This window comes from Maniola hyperantus, chromosome 6 (assembly GCF_902806685.2).
Source record: "Maniola hyperantus chromosome 6, iAphHyp1.2, whole genome shotgun sequence".
NCBI lineage: Eukaryota > Metazoa > Arthropoda > Insecta > Lepidoptera > Nymphalidae > Maniola > Maniola hyperantus.
This window is the reverse complement of record NC_048541.1, coordinates 5,516,082-5,527,529: the sequence shown is the minus strand read 5'-3', so window position 1 is coordinate 5,527,529 and position 11,448 is coordinate 5,516,082. Positions and strand designations below refer to the sequence as shown.

General features: G+C 36.5%; 1 protein-coding gene across 3 annotated transcripts in view; it reads left to right on the top strand.

Annotated features, from left to right (window-relative positions):
• Positions 1-692: 692 nt before the first annotated feature.
• The window catches only part of Lrp4 (LDL receptor related protein 4), a 31,768-nt gene continuing 21,012 nt past the window's right edge, over positions 693-11,448 (top strand). For 2 of the 3 annotated variants that reach the window (XM_069499029.1, XM_034969485.2), the window contains exons 1-5: positions 693-938; positions 8,358-8,543; positions 9,399-9,593; positions 10,007-10,122; positions 10,749-10,953. In XM_069499029.1, the coding sequence (XP_069355130.1) occupies positions 8,450-8,543; positions 9,399-9,593; positions 10,007-10,122; positions 10,749-10,953 (610 nt within the window). In that variant the 5' untranslated portion in view covers positions 693-938; positions 8,358-8,449. Of the gene's footprint in view, positions 939-7,983; positions 8,147-8,357; positions 8,544-9,398; positions 9,594-10,006; positions 10,123-10,748; positions 10,954-11,448 lie in introns of those variants that run through there. The other variant, XM_069499028.1, reaches the window with a different exon arrangement.

Below are 11,448 nucleotides of genomic sequence, written 5' to 3'. Positions count from 1 at the left end.
TGACTATGTCTGACTAGTAAATCATCAAGTAAATTATAAGATCATCTATCTATGTAGGTACATACTAGATGATGCCCGCGACGTTGTCCACATGGATTCGGGATTTTAAAAATCCCGTGGGAACTCTTTGATTTTCCGGGATAAAAAGCTTATGTTCTTCCCCGGGATGTAAGCTAACTCTGTACCAAATTTCGTCAAAATCGGTTAAGCTGTTGGGCCGTACAAAGCTAGCAGACAGATGAGACAGACAGACATACACACTGTCGAATTTATAATATTAGTATGGATGAATAACGCGTTAACTCGTCACAAGCCATTTTAACTTTAAATGTCAAAAGTAAGACTAGTCCTTATTTTAAAGGTGAACCGTACTTTTGAGAAGACAGTGGACCCATAAAGTTAAAATGGCGCGTGAGGGGTCATTTTGTACGGGCTATAATTTTTTTTTACTTATGTACCTAGAGTAGCGAAGGCCGATGCACTGAGCAACATTAATACCTATCTTATAATAAGATAAGCAGTATCAAGTACAAGAAGAGGTTTATTCAACTAACTATATATTTATAAATACATCGTCTATTTTCATCGGCTGTTATTGAGGAACCGATATAATACAAATGTAGGCGACTGTTAAAAGGGACTTTAAATAGGAGCTAGGTACGGGCAAGTCCATTCATTGAACAGGCGCAGACTGCGCGGGACGACCGAGGCGCGGGGGGGTGTAACCAGGGTCCAGATCGCCTAGTACCTTCCCAATCGCGCTACGGGAACACATAATACGCTAATTAACAATAACATATAGAAAAACATTAACTGAATCGCAATAGATAGTGAATGCTTTACTATTTCCAAAGACATCGTTTCAGTGTGTTAGTCTCAGTGCTTGTGTTGTGTCGCTTGGAAAATGTTACGTCGTACCTATTAGCAATTGAAGTACGGTAAGCATTTTTTTATATTATCATTGCAGCTTATTTTCAGTTCTAACCATCGATTTGTTAAGTAAATACTTAAAATAGTGTGAGAGCTAAGACGAAGTGCTATTTAAAATTAATAAACTACAGCAAATAATTGGGTTTACGAAAGGCTTTTAAAAAAAAAAACATTCGTTTTCACTTTTCTGCAATCATGAGGCAAATAATAGGAAGGAAAGTAAGGTAATTTATTGATTTACGGTTTGACGTGGTAAAAGATTTCATGGTCGTGAGAGCAGGCGGCTGGAGGCAGGCGTTTAGTTTCAGAGAGGGTAGAGTGCGCGGGAGGGCGTGGGCGCACCGCGCAGCCCTCTCGTCCGTATTGATCGCACAGTTTGCCAGCTACACGGTAAATATTGTCACTATAAACTTGCTCTATATAAATAAAATAGCTGTTGTCCCCGAATATTGAAAAGCATCTTAAAAGTTAAGAGTATTTTTAGCCTGTTAAAATATGGCAGAAAAGTCAAAATACATCCAGTTAATGATATTTACCTACGACGCTTTTAACAATTGACTTTTCGGTATTCAACCAGTAAAATTCTATAAAATCATATCATATTATTTATTAATTCTAACAGGTAATTCTGATAGATTCATTTGTTTTTGTGTGTGCTTATTATTATTATTACCTATATAGTAGTACAGTACAGTATTGTTATAGCAAAGTCTGTATCTGCTTATAGATAAGTAGACTTTTATGATTCTTAACTCTTATGACTTATTGTGATTATCTCAGTTTGTTTAGTACAAAGCAAGAATCGCGCTTTGAAAATTCTTAATCTAAATATATAAAAGGAAAAGTGACTGGCTGACTGACTGATCTATCAACGCATAGCTCAAACGGACGGATCGGGCTGAAATTTGGCAAGCAGATAGCTGCTATGACGCAGGCAAGGATTTTTGAAAATTCAACCTCTAAGGGGTGAAATAGGGGTTTGAAATTGTTGTGGTCCACGCGGATGAAGCCGCGAGCTTAAGCTAGTACTAATATGAGCCCAATGACGTCCTACTCTAATGAATGGACGACATAAGTATTTTGTTAAGTAGGTACCTACCCAGGTAACTAGATACCTTTTCACTTAACTGTGACTTAATTATGGTGTATTGTGTATGTTAATAACAAAGCCAGCATTTTTTTGCCCACCAATAAAAAATACAGGTGTTATTAACGTAGATATTTAGCGTATTTGTATTTAAGCTCAAATTGTGATATTGAATATTCTTTCAACTAGGTTGTTTTAAGTTTAATACGCTGTTTGAGTTATCGTTTTGCTTTTGCATTTTATTAACCATGTCAATGAATTGATAATAACAGCACGTAGACCCAGAGTATTTCCTCATGTGCCTAGAAATGATCAATTTAAGGTTAATTAACCAGTAGTAGGTTACATTGGTTGTTAATCGCCTTTTGTATGATAAAATGATATGTGTAGGTGATTTTGTAACAGGTTCATTTCTGAAGAGCATTTCGTGATAGTCAGTCAGTCAGTCTGTCAAACGTGTGTAGTGTGTACTGTGTAGTGTGGTGTAGTGTGCGCGCGCCCTAAGTCGTAGATTGCGCGGCTCGGTGCGTAGTGAATGGAAACGGGATCAACAAGTAGGTAGCGCGTAGCAATTTCGGCGCATGCGTTTACATAATCCGATATAATTGCGAATTTTCAATATGGCTGCGTCTATAAAAGGATTGCGTCTTACTGTAATATTTACAACATATATTTGTGTATTATTAGTAGGTATGTATTGTGTATGTAGTCTAATTTTTACTAATAGGTATTATAGGTACCTACCTAGGCCCATTTTTGGTTGCCGCACCAACCCGTGCTTTCCTGATTCCTTTCGTCAAAGGTCGCCTGGAAGAGATCGCTTTGGCGATGAGGCCGCCTTTGCGTGCTACAGCTATTAAATTAAGATCCTTGTATGTTTCCCTTTATATGTTGACTTTGTGTTGTGTGCAATAAAGTATAAAATAAATAAATAAATAAATAAACATTCTGCTTTAATTTTCCGGGATAAAGCCTATGTCCTTCCCCGGGATATAAGCTAACTCTGTACCAAATTTCACCAAAATTGGTTAAACTGTTGCGTTGGGCCGTGAAAATCTAGCAGACAGACAGACACACTTTCGCATTTATAATATTAGTATGGAAGTATGGATGGATATGGATATTATTAATGCGAAAGTGGGTTTGTTTGTTGGTTTGTCCTTCAATCACGTCGCAACGGTGCAACGGATTGACGTGATTTTTTGCATGGGTATAGATAAAAACCTGGAGAGTGACAGGCTACTTTTTATCCCGGAAAATCAAAGAGTTCCCACGGGATTTTTAAAAAACCTAATTCCCCGCGGACGAAGTCGGGGACTGATAGGTGTACTTGGAGGATTCTTGTAGCCAGTAAAACTTCAGCCTTCTATATTAAAGACACTTTAATTTCTATTTCTATTAATAATTAGGATACACGACAAAAGCATGGTTGCACTTAGTGCAGACCACAGACAACGACTGACTTAGAAATTCTGAGTTGCCATAATACAGTTCAACACTCCTCCTCAACCCTGAATTTCTTCAATCTCTTACTTCTACACACTATCTTAGTTTTCTGACATTTTTACCTAACTTTACTTTTACAACTTTCATATTCTGACTTTTTATATCCTTCTGTTATTCTATACTTTTTAATCTTTGACAAAAATATTCTTTGACAATTAAGTTTTGACAATTTAATCTAAAAAACAACCAATAATGTAAACAAATAAAACGATATTTATTCTTTAAATTGAGTAATACTAATAACTATTAATATTTACTAACACTCTTCTATTCCCATACAGGTTCTAAAATAATTAAAAAGATTTTTGTGCAGCGGTTTAGTCAACACATCTGCAACTTGTTCTGAAGTGTTAATATACACCAATACAATAACATTCTGTTCTATTAAGTTTCTAATAAAATGATGCTTTATATCAATGTGTTTTACTCTTTTGCTATTTTCTCTATTTTTAGCTATGTGGATACAAGACTGGTTATCTTCAAAAATAATTATACTTTCACATTGAATTTCAAGATTATTCAAAAGTCCTTTAAACCACACTGATTCCCGTGCTATCATACTTAGAGCCATATATTCTGATTCGGCAGTTGAAAGAGAGACCGTTTTCTGTTTTTGAGTAGACCATTGTACAATATTTCCATATAACAGTAAACAGTAACCTGACACTGATTTTCTATCAACATCAGCTGCCCAGTCAGAATCACAATATCCCTCGGCTACATTCTTACATGGTTTATTCTTATACACTAATCCATAATTTGCCGTCTGCTTTAAGTATCTCAGAACTCTTTTCAGGTAGGTAAAATGTTTATCGGATGCATTGTTCTGATACCTACTAAAATAGCTCACCGCAAAAGACAAATCAGGCCTAGTACAAATAACTAAATATATCAAACACCCAATTAACTCACGGTAAGGCTGGGTACAAGTATAACTTTCTGGTTTTTCTAGTTTCAGTCCAACTTCACAAGGAGTAGCTACACTTTTACAGTCCTTCATGTTAAACTTTGTAAGAACTTTTTCTATATAACTTTTCTGATGAATTTTAATCATACCTTTAGAAAACTCTCTTTCTATTTCTATCCCTAAAAACTTATGAACTTGACCCAAACTAACCATTTCAAATTGTTTTTCTAGTTTAAACTTAAGGTCTTTAATTTTCTCTTCACATGCACTCATAATTAAAATGTCATCCACGTACAGAAACACATACACACTTATCTCACCATTTTCGTTTTGTAATAAGTATAAACAACTATCATAATCTGAGCACTTGAAGTTGTTTGCACACATAAACTCGTGGAATACTTTATTCCAACACCTTGGGCTTTGCTTCAAGCCATAAATTGACTTGTTAAGTTTGCACACTTTTTCACTATTATGCTGACCTGGTAGACTCATGTATATCTCCTCCTTAAGTATGCCATGGAGAAAAGCAGTTTTCACATCCAACTGTTCTATCTTTAGATTGTCATGATTTGCAATTACAAGCAATGACCTTAACGTTGTGAGTCTTCCAACAGGAGCATATGTTTCTTCATATTGTGAAGTCTGGAAACCTTTTGCCACTAACCTGGCTTTGTAGTTATTATCTGATTTCTTTCGAAATACCCATCGACTTTCTATGACTTCCTTATCCTTTGGTCTTTCTACCATAGTCCATGTTTGATGTTTCTCATGTGACTGCAATTCGCTATCCATTGCTTCTTTCCATCTGTCACTTTCTACGCTTTCCACTGCTTCTTGTAATGTCCTTGGTTCATCATTTATAAATTCTTGAGAAATGTATGCAGCATGGAATGTCTCATAGTCTTCTAACCATACTGGTCTTTTTCTTTGTCTCTGTTCCCTTTCTGTATCATTTATTTCTTGATAAGGTTCGGTAGATGTCTTTCCTGTACTTTTTTCCTCAGTACTACTTATTGATTGATCTTGCTGGCTCTTTTCTCTACAAGGCAATGGCAAGTTTGATGGTAAGTCATCTTCTTCTATGTATGTAAAAGTTTCCATGTTACTTCTTGGTTTTTCATTAAATATTACATCTCTACTTCTAATAATTTTCTTCAGCGCGGAATCCCAGAGTCTATATCCATTATCACAGTAGCCAACCATGTAATACTTCTTTGATTTCACATCAAACTTTCCATTTCTGTGCTCCTTGCCAATATGTACATATGCCTCAGTACCAAAGGCTTTTATTTTAGAATAATCTGGACTTCTACCATACCAAATCTCAGCAGGTATGACACCTCTGCTGGTTGGAATTCTGTTAATTATGTAGGTAGCACTGTATACCGCTTCTCCCCATAATTGTTTTTCCAAACTTGTGTCGGCTAATAAAGTTCTTGCCTTTTCTACAACAGTTCTGTTGAATCTTTCTGACTTCCCGTTTTGCTGGGGTGTGTAGCTTATTGTAAATTCAATTTTTATTCCCTTTTCTTCGCAATAGCTTTTAAATTCTATGTTGTCATATTCCTTCCCATTATCGCACCGAAATCTAGATATTTTCTTATCAAATTGGGTTTCTACCAAATTTACATATTTCTTGAAACACTGTAGCACCTCCGTTTTGCTTTCTAACAAATAGACTGTTGTAAAATGGCTGTAATCATCAACAAAACTTAAAATATATTTCTTGTTACCATATGTCGCTGGATTAATTGGACCGCACAAATCCGAATGAATAACTTCTAAAATTCTCTTACTTTTGTAATTATATTCTGCAAATGGCAATCTAGTCTGTCTTCCCTTTAAACAAGGTTCACATAATATTTCTTTATTTGAGTTTTCAAAAGATATTAGTTTTCTAGACTTCAATTTTTCTAACTTTCCTTTTGAAGCATGTCCAAGTTTTCTATGCCAATCATTCTGAGTTTCTGAAATGCTATAAGCTTTCTGTGCACATAATTCTTCATCTTTCAAATTTAGGGTTAATCTGTATAACTTATTTGTTTTATTACCTTTTAGTATTGTTTTGTTATTCTTGTGAATAGTCAACCTATTATTTTCAAAGGTTATCCCAAATCCGGAGTTTTCAATTTTATTTACTGACAGCAGATTACACCGCAGGTCTGGCACAAACAGCACATTTTTCAATTTAACCTCCTTTGTATAAATAACACCTGACTCATATGCATTTAACACCTCACCGTCCTTGGCAATATTAATTTTAATAGGGGTCTCTAACTTCTCGATCCTACTAAAATATTCTCTTTTGTTAACCAGATGATCCGTAGCCCCAGAATCAACTATAAACTCTATTTTTCTGGAACTTTCCTGTGTTACTAATGCTTCTGAAGATGTCATAAAGGAAACCTCATCTTCTCTTTCCTTCTGAACAATATTAGCTGAGCCTTGTGCTTTTCTAAAACGGCACTGAGCCTTCCGGTGGCCCCGCTTCCCGCAATTATAACAGTTAAATGGGAAACTGCTGGTGCTGCTGCTTGGCGAATTATTAAATTTCTTATTATTCTGTTTCTTTCTTTGATTCAATATAAATGCATCACTCTCCTCTTGAGTTCCAAAACCTATTCTTTTAATTTCTTCATCTAATAATCTTTTCTTAATAAATTCTAACGTAATATCTGAACTATTTAAGGTTTCTATCGCCGTAACTACATATTGGAATGCCGGAGGCATAGCCAATAACATGTAGCAACAGACTTCACTCTCACTAGGTTGAGCGCCCGATTCTTTTAATTCTCTTACCAGTTTTTCAAAAACAATGAAATAGTTTTCAAGACCTTCCACTCCATCATATTTCTGGGTTAACAATCTTTTTCTTGTAATTAACTGTGACGCTATACCTTTCCTTGCAAAAGTATCATCAAGTTTCTTCAATAATTCTTTTGACGTTTTACACTCCTTGATTATTTCCAAATGAGTATCACTAATGCATTGGACCAGAATGTCCATGCATTTTCCTTCCTTCGTAGAATCCGGCTTTTCTTCTGATTCTGACGAAAATACGTAACTGTATAGATTTTGCGCTTGCAATACAATCTTTATTCTAAACAACCAGTTACTATAATTTGAGCCGGCAAATGGCGTGACGCCATACTTGTTCTTTTTGTCGTGTTCCTCCATTTCGCGGCGTGGCGTTCTTTTCTTTTCTTTTTTTTAATTTCTTCTGGCGTGACCTGGGTCCATAACCATGATAGGTGTACTTGGAGGATTCTTGTAGCCAGTAAAACTTCAGCCTTCTATATTAAAGACACTTTAATTTCTATTTCTATTAATAATTAGGATACACGACAAAAGCATGGTTGCACTTAGTGCAGACCACAGACAACGACTGACTTAGAAATTCTGAGTTGCCATAATACAGTTCAACAGGGACATTAGCTATTGAATGATAATTATCAAAGTAAAAAAAAGCTTATAAAAAGTAAAAAGGTAAGAAGACAGTGAAGCGATCTTTTTGAAGGGTTTCAAATAAACAGCGTGTTTGAGCTTCCTATCACATCCTTATGATTTTTGCGGTATAGAACTGTGACACAACAAGTCTGTTGCTCAATTACACAATGGAGCAATTTGCATCGGCAATAACCCTGTACCGAGAATGAAATTATCATCTGTTCTGCGCCGTTTATTCGCCTATCTACTTCTCAGTAACCTATTAGGTTATATTATTTTATAGTACCTACTATCTTTAGGTAGCGCTTTCAGCACACCACACATTGCACGCAGTCACAGATAAGGGAAGAAGATACGTACCAAATGCGCCAGTGTGTTAAAGACTTCACAGAGAGTGCAATTTTATTTAACTTTGATTGATTGATAGGTTATCATATTTTAGAAAGGTGCTAGATCTTTCATTTTTCGTTTATGCAGATAGGTGAGCGTGCAGAGCGTTGTAGTGTGGTGAAGCCATGCTGCAACCATTGAGGGTCATATCACGCGTGGAAGCAGCTCAAGTCACCTAGATGGAGATGCGACGCTTTCTGCAGGCCCAAGCGGTCTTGATGCCGGCTACGATTGCCATCCAAGTGACCCTTTTGGCAACTTGTTGGATTTGCGGTAAGAATTGCTAGGAATTTTAGTCCTACTTCAATCATGAATCCAACTACCTACTGCCTTTCTAATTTGCTTTGAAGTTGTGATTGTGACGAGTAGCGGTGCAGAGCGATGCATTGGCAACAAAGGCATCAGCGGTATATATCTAAAATTAGAATAACACATCATTTTACTATAAATTTTGATACTTATAAAGATTTGCACAAAGTGCTTTGTGCAGTTGCAACTTTAAAGCGAAGTGGATGTATGGCACAGGCATATCTAATTACTTCTTCTTATAATGTGTTGGCATATGTTTGTAATTACTATCATCTTGCTGTAACTATACCTACTTGGAGTCAGTTTTATTTTTAAAATGATAATTAGTTTCTTTGGGAGCAGACGACCTCAAGAACAGATCCTTCCATCACTTTCTGCCTGAAGATTTTGGTTTCGTTTTGCCATGACAGAACAGTTATTATGACCAAAGGTCTCCAAATTCCAGAGGGGCGACCTAACTTTGTCGTAGTTTGTAACGATTCTTCTTGCGACTTATCAGATCTTCTAAATGATGATTTGTGCTTTAGTTGCTTTGGGAACAAAGGACCTCAATAAAACAGATTTCTAACACTTCCGTAGGAGGATATTGCTTTCGACTTGTCATGATGACTTTACTTTAGATATGACCGATGCGCGTTTCCAAGTTTCAGAAGAGCGATATTTTCTGCGACTTGGAATCTAGTCTAGCGCTAACGAACTTTGCCGTGTGGTTAGCTATCTACCCAACGAATCTGCAAAAAATACCAGAATACCAGCATTTTAATACAGGAATCGCAAGGTTCGATTTGTACTTCAAATACAAATTATGATTTCCCTTAGTTCTCGCCGATCAACCACCACCACCACCACCGGCGCCACACCCCCGCCCGGGTAATGGCACGGCAGAACCGCCGGACACGCGCTCCGCCATCGGCCGCGTGCCCCCGTACCAACCACCAGCAGGCGTGTCCGGGCCCATACAGGTGCCCGGATTCCGACCACACAGTCCTTACACAAGAGTTGACTCTTGGCATCGTAAGTTATTTACACAGTTATAAAAACTCTAACTCTAACGTAACCTTTACACCGGTAATTGAAATACAAGAATATAGGTATACCTAACCTAACGCAAGTATCATAGATCCAAGAATGTTTCCATTCATTTTGCGTTATTATGTGGTAGATTATGTTCATGTCAGTTCTTTATTTCGAATCCAAAGAAATCAAAGTACAGATAAAGATAAAAAAAGCAGAACAATCTGTAAACTCCTTGCTCTTCCTAAACTATGATTAAGAATTTTTGATTGTACAATCAAGAAGTACGAAGTGCAGAAGTAAGAGATGCTGCTTGAAGTAACTTAACCTAATTAACTATACCCACTGTTATAGTTAAGGAGTTGCTCATAGGCCCTATGTATCAAATATTTTAGCAACATTTTCTTTTTTAGCAAACGGTCGTATACACGTGAATCCTAAGGGATCCTATGTTGTCGCTGATGACGATGAAGATACAGATGACGGCGGCTGCCACATACCGTGCTCCAAAGATTTTTTCTCATGCCAGGTAAAAACAATACAAAATTAACTTTCTTTATGCCTAATTTTTTTCAGTATAGTAGGTCCTTGAAAAATTTGTTTTGTACCTCATTCACGCGAGTGACTTTTTTCACTTTTAGCGACAATAAATATTTAGCGACTTTTAGTGTCTTTGTTAAAAAACCTTTTACCCATGAAATGGAGATCAGGATCACGGTCTAAATTAAATAAAGTTTGATTAAAAAAAATGATTTTATTTAAATGGTTATTCGGTCTTTAATTAAACGGTCTTTTATTTTGTATTTCTTTTCTATTCTAATTTCAGCAACTTTTACATTTTTCTACGCAGTGAATAATTTTGCTTCAACCTTTTTTTTCTACAATATTTATTCTACAATTTATTATTTATCCTACAATATCAAGAAAAGCTTATGAGTTTTGACTAAATACTTATGTTACCAAGATAATGGTTTAAATTTTTAGATAATATGAGTTTAGAAAAAGTAGTGTATGAAACTCTACATAATTAGGTATTAAAACACTCGTGTGATACTATTGAAAAACTCACCTACGGCTCGTTTTTTGAACTCACATTCATGTTTTAATACCACTACATAACACACACTTCATAAACTACTATTTTTATTCAATCAGGCATCCTGCAAATGCATACCAATGGAGAAACGTTGCGACGGAAAAGTAGAGTGCGTCGACGCTGAAGACGAAGCAGGCTGCACGCCGACTTGCGACGAGAACGAAAACCGCACCATATGCCACAGCACGAGCGTTTGCATTGCACTCGACTGGCTTTGTGACGGTGACAACGACTGCGGGGATTTCTCCGACGAAACTCATTGTGGTAAGCAACGAATTTCAGGTTTGTAGCATAAACGCGACGAGCACGAAAATCGCACCATATTATGCCATAGCACGAACGTGTGTATTGTACTCGACTGGCTATGCGACGGAGACGACTGCGCCGAGTTCTCCGATGAAACTCAAGTGTGGTAAGCGACATATTTCAAGCTTTCAATATAAATACGAACAGCACGACAACCGCATTATATAAGACACATGCATGAGGATTCGTATAGCACTCGACTGGATCTACGACAATGACGACTGCAAAATTTTCTTCGACGAAACTTATTGCGGCAAGCGACAATTTTTTAAAATAAATGTCTTATAATATTTATTACTCTCCAGCTAGTGTCCAAGTTGTGATGAATTGTACTCTGATGATATACCTTCTTGTTAGTAAGTGATCCTCGGTGAAGAAACACTGAACTCTGTTAGTATTTAGCTTTAATTACGCTCTAGGTATATTTAATTTAGTAAACATTTTTGTTATACA